Raw genomic sequence first — 12234 nt, 5'->3', positions numbered from 1 at the left:
CTGCAAATCTCCCTCACACACACGCGCACAAACATACATACGTGCCCCCCACCCCGCCCACCCGTCTCCCTCCCTCCCTCAGGGCTACTCACGGCGGGTTCCAGCCGGTCCCCTTCCATCCTGGACACGCCACCGCCCTCCGCCGCCTCCGCTGCTCCCGAAGGGTGCCCGGCGCGCGCGTGTGCCTGCTTCTCTCTCTGCTCGCTTCGCTGCCTCTCTCGGGACCGGCGAGGTCCGCCCTCCCCGCTTTGGGGAGCGCGCGGCGCGAGGGAGGAAGACAGAGGAGGAGGAGAGAGGGGCGCGCGCGCGAAGCGGCTACGAGGCGCCCAGCAGCTGCCACACGACTGCTGCCTACCCCCCCGAGGAAACTCCGGCGCTGGCCTGGAGGGTGGGGCGCGAGGGGAGGGGGAGGGGCCTGGCGCGGGAGGGGGCGGGGGCAGGGCAGCGGCGGCGGGGGCCGCCTGGCAACCACGCCCACGACACAATGTGGGAGGGGCGGCACCTGGCACCTTTGTTGGCCACCTCAGCCGTGAGGCGGAGAGACTTTACTCCTTGAGAGGGGAAATGAAGCAGGCTGGGCGGGGACGACACGTGTACACGCGTACACACACAGGCGCCAAATGTGTGGCGGGAAAGGGGAAGCGAGCTACGGCCCGCCCCGTCTGTCCCCTTTCGCAAAAACAAGTGCCAGAATCACGTTCACTCCGGAGAAAAGTTGCTTGTTCGCTCTTTCTTGCTCTCAAATCACCAAACGCACGTGCACACGCGACTCGCGGCCAAAGCAAGATGCCGGCCAGTCTTGCCTCTCCCCGGCCTTGAGTTGCAACAGGGAGGGCTGCTTCTTCACCTGTTGAGTTGACGCCACGTGCAGCTAGGTTGACTGCAGGGGAGCTGAGCTGGGACACAGAGGGGGCTGGAGCTTTTCAAGCCACATAAACTGCTTTCAGGTTGCTTTGCGATATATAAACGTGATATACATATAAAAGCGATATATAAACGTGAACTGAGCTGCAATCGTTACTACTACAGTAAAGGGAAGCCCGGGATGGTTTAGGGGCCCAGGAGAGTCCAGCCTCTAGGCTTGGAACTTGCAAGGGGGAGGGTGTTGTAGTGTTTGGGCTTTGGGAAAACCGGCGCAGCCCTGAAAGCCCCATGCAAAATGGGTGCTTCTGGGCATGGTGAGCCATCGACTTTGCTTGGCTGGAAAGCACCACAAGGGCTCGGTTGCCTTAGGGGCAATGGGGATTGTTCCCCTTCATTCAAGACAATACCGTACATCCCAGGTGGGGGGGTCATCTTTGCTGTAGTTCCTCTGCAAATGAAGTCAAATTATTTTGGCAAGCCCGTTTTCCAGGCACAAAAGAATGATCATGGAACCATGGAGGCAAAGGTGAAGCTTTTTAAATAACAGTTTGTGCTGTGTCTGCACAAGAGTAATGAGTTGGCTCAAGTGAGTCACACAAACCTAAGATTGATAAGACTGTATTCTCAACAATGCTACCCGGAGAATGATCCCTACTGTATCTAGTGACCAGCCTCTAAGTAAACATACATAGTTTTTCAGGGCTACCAACATCAGAGAGCCCAAAAAGAGGAGGATGAGGAGCAAACGGGCTGTACTGTCTGTTTCTATCACTGTCAGTTCAATTAGATTAATTCTTAAGCTATCATTAACCATTCAGAACAGAGGGAAACAAATTCAGGGAACTCTATCTGAAACTAGGCAGCAGACCTCTCCTTTATCTACATCCAGCAAACTGAATCTCTCCATCAGGAGGAGGAGGAGGAGGAAATACCATCTGTGCTTCCATAGGGTTCAGCTTCTAAAATCACATTGGGTAGATTTTTATTTTTTTTTTAGACTGAGAGCCATTGTATTTGGCTCACATTTTTGGGAAAGGCTTAATTAAAGCATGTTGAATTAGAGTCTTAACACAAAGCGGACTTTGCCACTCATCTTGACTTAGACATTTCTTTATGGAATTCATTGTTTTGATAGCGTTGCATTTTCCTTTGCCAGTTTTCTCTTTTCCTTCTACAACTATTCAGATTGTTCATGCTCCTTGGCCGCGCTGGATCTACAAATTTTGCCTTAAGGAGCAAAGCTCTGCATAGCTGCCCTCCACCGTCTGCCCCTGACAGAAGCATAGAAGGGGAGGGCTGGAGATGCAGGCTTTCATAAAAGAGGAACAGGAAGGCAAGAAGCTGCCAGCAGCAGCAGCAGCAGCAAAGTGGGGTGGGAAAAGGCAGAAACTCTTTCTTGCCTTCATTGTTTCCACAGATGAGACCAGGGCAAGACAGTTGAGCTTGTGGGAATCCTGACAGGACAGATGCTGGGAGGGTCAGGTGTCAGGCTGTGGGACATTTTTGTGACCCAGGTGGTAGAAGGGGCGGCTACCTCCTGCATGGCAGACGTTAAAGGCTGCATGCCTGGCACCCTCAGTATGGCAGGGGGCAGCCCACCGCTTTTAAGCACCAGCCACCCTCTCACTTCCCCTTTATGTTCCTGCTGCTTCAGCAAGAAAGTGAAAGAGGACTACAGTGTGTGAGAGTGGCACTCCATTGGCCTGCAATACATGCTCAGCAACATTCCAGCTGGGTTCTGTTCCCAGGATGCTGTTTTTGCTGCCGCCCACAACCTGCTGCCTGAGGCAAATGCCCCCCCCCCCTTGCCCCACTCGATCAGGGCCCGCTCCGTGAAGTATGTAAGTTTGTAGGGGCACTTGATTCCACCACTGCTTTGCAATTCCTACCCAGACCACAGGACGATGATTTTTAAAAATACATTGTTTAGGGTCACAAGAGATAGCGTAGTTTTTTATATTTTCCACACTGCAACAAAGCACTTCAACTTTCTTATTAACATTTTGTCTGTTTGGCAAAGCTCCCTGTCTAGCACAGTGTTTGTTTTTGAAAGTTTACATACATATAAAGAGATGAACTAAAAATATTACTGGCTCCAGAGACATGTTCAGTCTCAGAAGAATGAAATTAGTCACCACTGCTTCAAAAAAATGGGGGAGGGGGCTGAAGAGGCTGGGGGGAAAGACTTTCCACATTAAGCCACAAAGTTTTAATCTTTCATATGCAAAAATGAATTAGTTTATGGCTAATTTCAAGAAAAACAAGCAGCCCATTCCCAAAAATTCTGGTGCATATATAGTCTTACTTGTAAACTTGCAAGAAGTTTGAGAATGCTAGAGTATTCCAATAGCCAGAGTATACCAGTGGGATTATTTCATAGAAGAGAAGAAGAGTTTGGATTTGATATCCCACTTTATCACTACCCGAAGGAGTCTCAAAGCAGCTAACATTCTCCTTTCCCTTCCTCCCCCACAAAACAAACCCTCTGTGAGGTGAGTGGGGCTGAGAGACGTCAGAGAAGTATGACTAGCCCAAAGTCCCCCAGCAGCTGCATGTGGAGCAGCAGGGAAGCGAACCCAGTTCACCAGATTACAAGTCCACCGCTCTTAACCACTACAGCACGCTGGCTCTCATAGTACATAAGTAGTACCCATAGATACCATATGCCGCTTATTAGTCTTTGCTGTGCTACCAATAATATTCAAGGTTAACAGCAACAATTAATTGATATAGAATCATTGCTCAGTTGTTAGGGACCATTAAAAACAAGTCTTTCTTAGACTGCAGGGTGGGTGGGTGCACAAAGGCTGCTTGAGGCTAACACAACCAGTATCTATCCATTCACTGACCACAAGGCAACAATAGCTGCTTTTGCACGCACAAAGGCACAAAGTAGATTCATTATAAAACTGGCAGATTTCTTTGCGGTCCCTCCCAACTTTTGTTATTGTCAAGACTCCTTTGTGAAAAACTGCTTGCTCAGTCCTGTCACTAACAGATCAAAGGGATTAACCTGTTGATATGTTTGTTTGTTTGTTTTGGATTTAAGGAGCTCAATTATCTTGCTCTACTACGCAGGTTAAAACTGCAATGAATTAAAGGTCATTTTACTTTCATAGGTAACAGAATCATATTTTAAACCACCTAGGACCAGGGTTATTGTGTAAGCATCTGCTCTTCTTAACTGTTTCAGCAGCAATATAATTTAAATTTCAAAGCTACTTGTAATATAATACCTTGAAAAGTTTGGCAATCCATTATTATCTCAGCAGAAAGACTAAGCACAAGCCAAGTAGTTACAAATTCTTTTCTTGTTCTCAGATGCTCCAGATAGTCAATTATCCTGTTTTGCTCCAGGAGAACAAAGCATCCACAAAACTTCCCTAAGAAGAACAAAGGCACCATCCTTGGGTTGCATTTTGACGGAATATTTCTATTGTCTATTGTTTAGTGTCATATTTGAAACCAATTCAGGGTTTTAATCAGCAGGTTGATCTTCCAGTCCACAGCAAACTGTTATGTAGGGATAAATAACACCACGTTTCAGCACAAGACTCCCAGGAAGATGTATACAGTAATTTAACATAGCAGAACAAGTACAGTGGTACCTTGGTAGTCAAACGGCTTGGCTCCCAAACAAATCGGCTCCCGAATGCAGCAAACCTGGAAGTGAGTGTTCCGGTTTGCGAACGTTTTTTGGAAGCTGAACATCCAATGCAGCTTTCCATGGCTTCCAATTGAGTGCAAGAAGCTCCTGCAGCCAATCGGAAGCTGCACCTTGGCTTTCGAACCGTTTTGGGAATCGAACGGTCTCCCGGAACAGATTAAGTTCGAGAACCAAGGTACCACTGTACAATAACCCTCCCCCCCCCCAAAATAATACAAAATATAAGAGTAGCAGCTGTAAAACCAGTGAGGTCAGTACAATCTCGCAAAAGCTTTAAGAATACAATGAATAGTGCAATCCTACAAATAGAAACAAGCCCCTCCGAGGTCAATGGGGCTTACTCAGAGGTAAAAACAGATATACAGAATTGCAGACTAAAGTTCAGCTCCCACCCCCACCCTGGACACACACATCTAATTTCCATTGGGATTTGACAAAGCAATTCTGATTCAGCAAAGGTCCTGGAGACATACACTTATTGTTCTGTTGTAATGATTACATTAAGAGCAGCATTTATATCTCTTGGGGGAAGGGAAGGCTGGCGTAAGAAGACACAGGAAACCACAGAATACACACTCCATCCAGGGCAGAAGACACACAGACAGCACAATCTGCCCATCTTTACTCAAAAGTCTCAGGGCACTAGCCATTTGAGGGGGAAAGGGATTCTTACGAAGTTCTTGAAGAGAGCTGTATCTATAACTTAATTATTTACAGGAACAATAAGCAAAGGTAGCTGTGTTGGTTCATGAGGAAAAAAATCCAAGATCTACTGTCAGGCAATATATTTATTTGGATATTATATTATATTATATTATTATATTATAATATTATATTATAATATTATATTATATTATATTATAATTTTTGGATATATTATATTGTCACAAAGAGTAAGCAAGAAATTATTTAAAATGCCTTTGATAAATAAACTTCCCATTTTGACATACGTCTGAAGGGGGGAAATGTCTATGTTGTGTCTCTGACTTTCACTCAGGAAGAGATTCTGCATTCATATATTCAGCTGGATTTTGAAATATTAATCTAAATGTCATCAGAGAATTGGGAGTAAACATCATTTCTATTTGTAGCCAGTTTACTATGCTCTTTTGTTTATTACCCTTGTTTGTCAAATTGAGTACACAGGTATTTTAGAATACATCCTATTTCTCTAATATGAAGTTGCTAAAATAATTTGGAATCAACATTTCACAATACGTCCGCTAAAAATATTTAAATTGATTGCATAATACTGGGGAAGCTGTTATAGCCCAGAAGCCTTAAGCAAGCTTCCTGTATTTGAAACAACTTTTTTTCGGCTTCTCTGCTACTGTTGTTTCTGGTTCCTACTGGATAGAGTTAGGCTTGTGCTTAACACATGCCCTAAATAAAATATTTTGTCAAGAATTTTACTTCTGGAATCATAACCCCATAAGCCCATGCCCAATCTTGATATGGAAAACTTGGAAGCAGCTTCTCTCTCCTGCAGAAGTGGACAGAATTTTCTTGTGGGTGTAAAATCTTAGTTACCTAATAATAATAATAATAATAATAATGAAATACGTTGCATTTTTGCTGGTAACATTATGCAAAACTTTTCTTTTTCTCTCTATGCTGCAAAGTTAAGCACTCTATCCTGAAGTGCACTGGAATATGAGCTGTCATTCCACAAGACAGTGCATATCATATGGTGTGCATTTTAAACTCCTGCTGCAACACAAAGAGCAGCGTTAATTTTAAACAACATTCCAGACAAGCAAACTTTTTTTCTGCAAGTATTCTTTATGAATAAGCTGAGGAAGTGGTTTCTCCCTTAGCCCTCTTAGCCACAATTCACATTGAAGACTAACATAAAAAAACTAAGGCTTCAAAGCAGCTGCCGATCAGAGACATGTTCTCTCCAACATGAAGCAAGACCTTGCTTGTATTTTATCTTGGGTCTTAGTTTCTCTACAGCAGGGTTCCCCAAACTTGGGTATCCAGCTGTTTTTGGACTCCAACTCCCATCATCCCTAGCTAGCAGGACCAGTGGTCTGGGACAATGGGCTTGGAGTCCAAAAACAGCTGAAGACCCAAGTTTGGGGACCCCTGCTCTACAGAGTACCACCATCTTCTACAATCCCTTGATCCGAAAGCCTAGACTTTTAGACAATGGACAGACAACTCAGAGCGGGACACAGAGACGACAAGATATATAGAGCCAGATTGTAACAGCGCACACAAATATCAAAGAAATTAATGTCAGCAATATCATTATGCTACCTTGAAATGAAATCACTTTGGTTATTTTAGCTGAGAGCTTCATTCCCATTTAGTTACAGTCTCTCCTGCTGCTTCGCTGCCTCTTTTACATGAATTTGTGCAGTTGAGGCATGTTTAAGAGGATGTTCAAAGGGCTCCCCCCACAACAAGCTTCATTTTAAAAAATGTAATTACTAAAGGAGCAATTACCAAATAATTACCAATGGACTTTGTTCATTAAACTGGGAAGGGAAGTGCTTCAACCGCTTTTTAGACTGGGATGCAGTGCTGCCATTTTTCACATTCTCACCAGCAGTGGCGTAGGGGGACAGTTGGGGCCAGAGGAACCAGCTTATGGGGGCAATGGGGGGGAAGCTGACCTCACGATGCCCTTATTCTATGTGCATAAGCATCGCGCCCCACTCCCTAAGCTGGGCACAAGTTTCCCAGACTTTGGGAAGGAGGCACCAAGCTTTAATACTTTAATTTACCAGGAACATTTAGAGGACTTGCCTAGTCCCCTTAGTCTACTGACCACACACCACTGCACCAAGGCGAGTCCATTCGCTAGGACACCTACGCTTCACTAGAGTCAGCAGAACTAGTGTAAAGGAGGGCACAGAATGCCCTCATAGGACAAACACACCCTTTGAGAATGACGGAGAGCCTCAATGGATGTGGTTGAGCCTCAACAAGAAATGTTTGGTTCAGGGGTGGGCCCTGGAGATGTTGCCGGACTCTCAAGTTCCATCAGCCCCACCAGTATAGCCAATGGTCAGGGTTAAAAGGAGTTAATAGGGCCACAGGTTGAGCCCCTTCGCTGGCCAAGCAATAGGAGCAAGAACAGATTCAGGGGCATTGATGCGGCAGCAAAGTATTGAAAGCAACTTCAATTCCCCCAGGTTTTATAGGCTGCTGGTTGCACACTTTGTGAAGCAGCGAAGAGAGAAAACCCAAGTTACTATAACAGGTGATATCACACTAGGAGGAGTTTGGTTTTCAGAGTGTGAAGAAGATGCAAACACCCTCAGTTTCCCCCCGGAGCTCCGTTTACAAATCATTTCCTGAAAGATGACAACTTTTCCCTGACATATTCCCTATCTGTTGCCACAGAATGAGAAATTATTTTTAGGAGTGTCACTTAGCAACATGGGACTATTGCTTATGCATACACTAATCCTCATGATAGCCATAATTAACTTCCATTGGGAGTGGTAAGCGCTAACAAAACTTATACACAACTCCTCCGCAGGCTAAGACGAATTTGTAGGCATGAAAATAGCAGAAAATTTAGCCAGCCAGAAAAGTTTTAAATCAACAGCGTTTCTGCTGTGTCCAACACACCCTTTTTACCTCATATTCTGTGGAAATCAAGCTGTGTTTAGGGAAGGGACTGATAGGTTTTTGAGCAGAGTCATCTTTATCAACAGAAACTTTGTAAACGTAATCTTGCTCAATAAATGGTATTGTCTCAAGGGCGCTTCACAAATTGTGCTATGGGTCATCAACATGCTGCTTGTGAGCATGTATGTGTCCCTTCCAAGCACCCAGAGGGTCACATCCTGCCCTCCTGCTGAAATTACACTTGAAAGAAGCCTTCCGTAGCATACAGAAGACTTTTCTTCAAGCCTCACTGCGGCACAGAAGGTAATTTGGGGTGGGTGGGTGTTACAGTTGGGATGCGAAAGAGCTGTATCATGCTTGTTGTGCCCATGACAACCCCTCTGGTTTACAAATGTCGGAGCAACTGAGAAATTTCTGAAACAACAATGGGATTATTGGCTCTGCCCAAGGCATGATGGAGAACAGCAACAACCAGGAAAAGATAGACATAACATTTTACAAGGACAGGAAGAAATATCACAGACAGAATAACTGCCACACACAGGAAGAACAATGATATCGTTTGAGTTCCTCACTAGTAAAGGTAAAGGGACCCCTGACTGTTAGGTCTAGTTGTGGCAGACTCTGGGGTTGCGGCGCTCATCTCGCTTTATTGGCCGAGGGAGCCGGCGTACAGCTTCCAGGTCATGTGCCCAAGCATGACTAAGCCACTTCTGACGAACCAGAGCAGCGCATGGAAACGCCGTTTACCTTCCCGCTGGAGTGGTACCTATTTATCTACTTGCACTTTGACGTGCTTTCGAACTGCTAGGTTGGCAGGAACAGGGACCGAGCAATGGGAGCTCACCCCATCACGGGGATTCGAACCGCCAACTCGGCAAGTCCTAGGCTCTGGTGGTTTAACCCACAGCGCCACCCGCGTAGCTTTATACAAATGTGCCCTAAAAGGGTGGCAACCCCTGTGTTATGCAATACAGTGGTACCTTGATTTACAACCATAATCCGTTCCGGAGGTCCGTTTGTAAACCAAAACAGGTTGTAACCCAAAGCGCGCTTTCGCCAATGGGGCCTCCAAAAAAACATTGTTCGTAATTCCAAAAAAAAAGGGTCGTAATAAAAAAAAAGGTTGCAAACCGGGACATGCACTTCCAGGCTTGATGTGTTTGTAATCCAAAACATATGCAAACCAAGACGTATGCAAACCAAGGTGCCACTGTACTTTGACTTGTTATTGGTTTTTGGCGTGCCTATGACTGGACTTAACCATCCAGGGGTCCTTTACCTTTACCTTACCTGCAATACAAAATACACATTTGCCACTGCATGCACCTGCAACAAGGAGCCATGGCTAATCCCACCCCGCTGGTGCCTATACCTGCAAGATATACTTGGTTGGAAGGATGGATTTGTCAGGTGCTTATCTCCGTGGTTTGTAAGGAACATGCAAATTATTGAGAGGGAGCATTTCCAAGCCCTGCAATCTGTGCTGTCTTAAGTGTGTCTTGAAGTAAACACAGCCAGTCAGATTCGAAAGGGGGCACACACAGAACAGTTGGATAGCTCAATTGGTTAGCATAGTGCTGATAATGCCAAGGTTGCAGGTTCAATCCCCGTGAGGAACAGTGGCATATTCCTGCATTGCAGGGGGGTGGACTAGATGACCCTCAGAGTTCCTTCCAACTCTGATTATGTGATCAAATATAGACTCCTCCTTGCTTAGAAGCTTTGCCCCTTTGCCAAAAGCTCTTAGCTAGCGTGGGTCTTGAGTTTGCAGTAATCAAATTACTGAGCAGAAGGGTTCCAATTTCTCTTCCTAACCTAATCAGAATTCAGCCAGCTAAGATTTATTTAAATAATGTTTGCTTCAGGCTAAGGAATATTCTCTGTCAACCTCCACCCCAGACATGTTCAAATCAACTTGTTCTCAACATAAACTACATCTATTCCTGCTTAATTCTAATTTAATCCAGCAGTCACAGTCAACACTTTAGAACAGAGGAATTACGGTAAGTATGGGTCCAGGAGAAAGCAGCTACAGTGGTACCTCAGGTTAAGAACTTAATTCGTTCTAGAGGTCCGTTCTTAACCTGAAACTGTTCTTAACCTGAGGTACCACTTTAGCTAATGGGGCCTCCTGCTGCCACCGCGCCGCCACCATGCAATTTCTGTTCTCATCCTGAAGCAAAGTTCTTAACCCAAGGTACTATTTCTGGGTTAGCGGAGTCTGTAACCTGAAGCGTATGTAACCCGAGGTACCAGTGTAATGGGATCTTCCTTTGCCTAGTAGCGCAAGTCTGCCTCATACTGATTTGTCACTTTTAACAGTCCAGTCCCTCCAAACAGAGAAGTTCCCCTTGAATGCATGAAAAGCACAGAACAGGCTCTGACTAGCAGGGAATGTGAAGAAACCGTACAGTAGCTAACACCCCAATAGCCCCAGCAATGGAAGCGAGAGGCTAGGAGAAGCTGTTTGCAACCTCCCTCACACAACAACCATATTGAAAGGTAGGCCAGTCCCACCCCAAAACTATCCAGTAATCGCTGCTGTTTCCTCCACCACCCCCTCAGATGAGATAATTCTGGGGTGCTGGAGAAAATACAGTGGTACCTTGGTTCTTGAATTTAATCCGTTCTGGGAGTCCGTTCGACTCCCAAAACAATTCGAAAACCAAGCCACGGCTTCCGATTGGCTGCAGGAGCTTCCTGACTCAATCGGAAGCCACGTCGCCCATGAAAAACGTTGGCAAACCAGAACACTCACTTCCGAGTTTGTGGCAATTGGGATGTGCAGAAGCCAAGCTGTTTCACTACCAAGGCACCATTGTACTAGAAACCAAGACTCTAGAGACAGCAGCCACCTTCCTCGACACTTTTCTCTGACCAAAGCCTTCCCAGTACAAGAGAGCAGACCTGGCACCCAGATTTCTCTCTCAAATAGATCCAAGTGGTCTGCTTTTCTCTGAACCCCAGTCTATACCTCTGCAGCATAAACTAAGTGGCTTATTCTCAGGGATGCAGGGTTCATACTAACCCTGTGAGTTGGCAACAACTGAATTGTTCAGTTATATTAATAATAATAATAATAATTTATTATTTATACCCCACCCATCTGGCTGGGTTTCCCCAGCCACTCTGGGCGGCTTCCAACAGGATATGAAAAACATGAAACATTAAAAACTTCCCTAAACTGGGCTGCCTTCAGATGTCTTCTAAAAGTCAGATAGCTGTTTATTTCCTTGACATCTGCTGGGAGGGCGTTCCACAGGGCAGGCGCCACTACCAAGAAGGCCCTCTGCCTGGTTCCCTGTAACCTCACTTCTCGCAGCGAGGGAACCGCCAGAAGGTTCTCGGCGCTGGACCTCAGTGTCCGGGCTGAATGATGGGGTGGAGATGCTCCTTCAGGTATACAGGACCAGGGCCGTTTAGGGCTTTAAAGGTCAGCACTACCCCTTTGAATTGTGCTCAGAAACGTACTGGGAGCCAATGAAGATCTTATTATGAAGATATGTTCTTATCAGCTTTTCAGGTTGTCTCCACCTCCAAATCTGACCCATGAATGAGGTGAGTTGAAGCCTTCTGCCTCAGGCGGCGGATCCAACCCTTGCCATCGGACCACTGCCAGCCCCACCAGGGCTTCACTCTCATCACTGCATCCACAGGTGAGCATACAGTTGCAGTGACTGGGCTGGTGGTAGTGTGGCTGCTACAGTGGAGAGAGGGGGCCCATGTCTGCATGGGGGGCATGGGCAGCACTGGGTGTTTTGCCTACAGCAAAATGTCTTGGGCCGGCTCTGGATATAACAGAGAGTTTGGTACACTTTAAAGCAGACTTCTTCACTTCTCCACTTTGACGTGCTTTTAAACTGCTAGATTGGCAGGAGCAGGGACCGAGCAACGGGAGCTCACCCCGTCGCGGGGATTCGAACCACGACCTTCTGATCAGCAAGTCCTAGGCTCAGTGGTTTAACCCACAGCGCCACCCCGAGGTCCGTTCTTAACCTGAAACTGTTCATAACCTGAGGTACCACTTTAGCTAATGGGGCCTTCTGCTGTGGCCACACGATTTCTGTTCACATCCTGAAGCAAAGTTCTTAACCCAAGGTACTATTTCTGGGTTA

At 46.0% G+C, this 12234-nt stretch overlaps 1 protein-coding gene across 8 annotated transcripts in view; it reads right to left on the bottom strand.

Moving 5' to 3' along the window:
- TRIM36 (tripartite motif containing 36) overlaps nt 1-12234 on the bottom strand; it is a 55532-nt gene that overhangs the window by 41578 nt on the left and 1720 nt on the right. For 2 of the 8 annotated variants that reach the window (XM_083403931.1, XM_083403935.1), the window contains exon 1: nt 93-392. The exons of 4 other annotated variants lie outside the window; for them this stretch is intronic. In XM_083403931.1, the coding sequence (XP_083260057.1) occupies nt 93-119 (27 nt within the window). In that variant the 5' untranslated portion in view covers nt 120-392. Of the gene's footprint in view, nt 1-92; nt 393-12234 lie in introns of those variants that run through there. 2 more of the 8 variants (XM_083403934.1, XM_083403930.1) reach the window with 2 other exon arrangements.

The sequence above is a fragment of the Podarcis tiliguerta genome (assembly GCF_965153285.1).
Source record: "Podarcis tiliguerta genome assembly, chromosome: 11".
Taxonomy (NCBI): Eukaryota; Metazoa; Chordata; class Lepidosauria; order Squamata; family Lacertidae; genus Podarcis; species Podarcis tiliguerta.
This window is presented reverse-complemented; position numbering and strand designations above follow the sequence as displayed.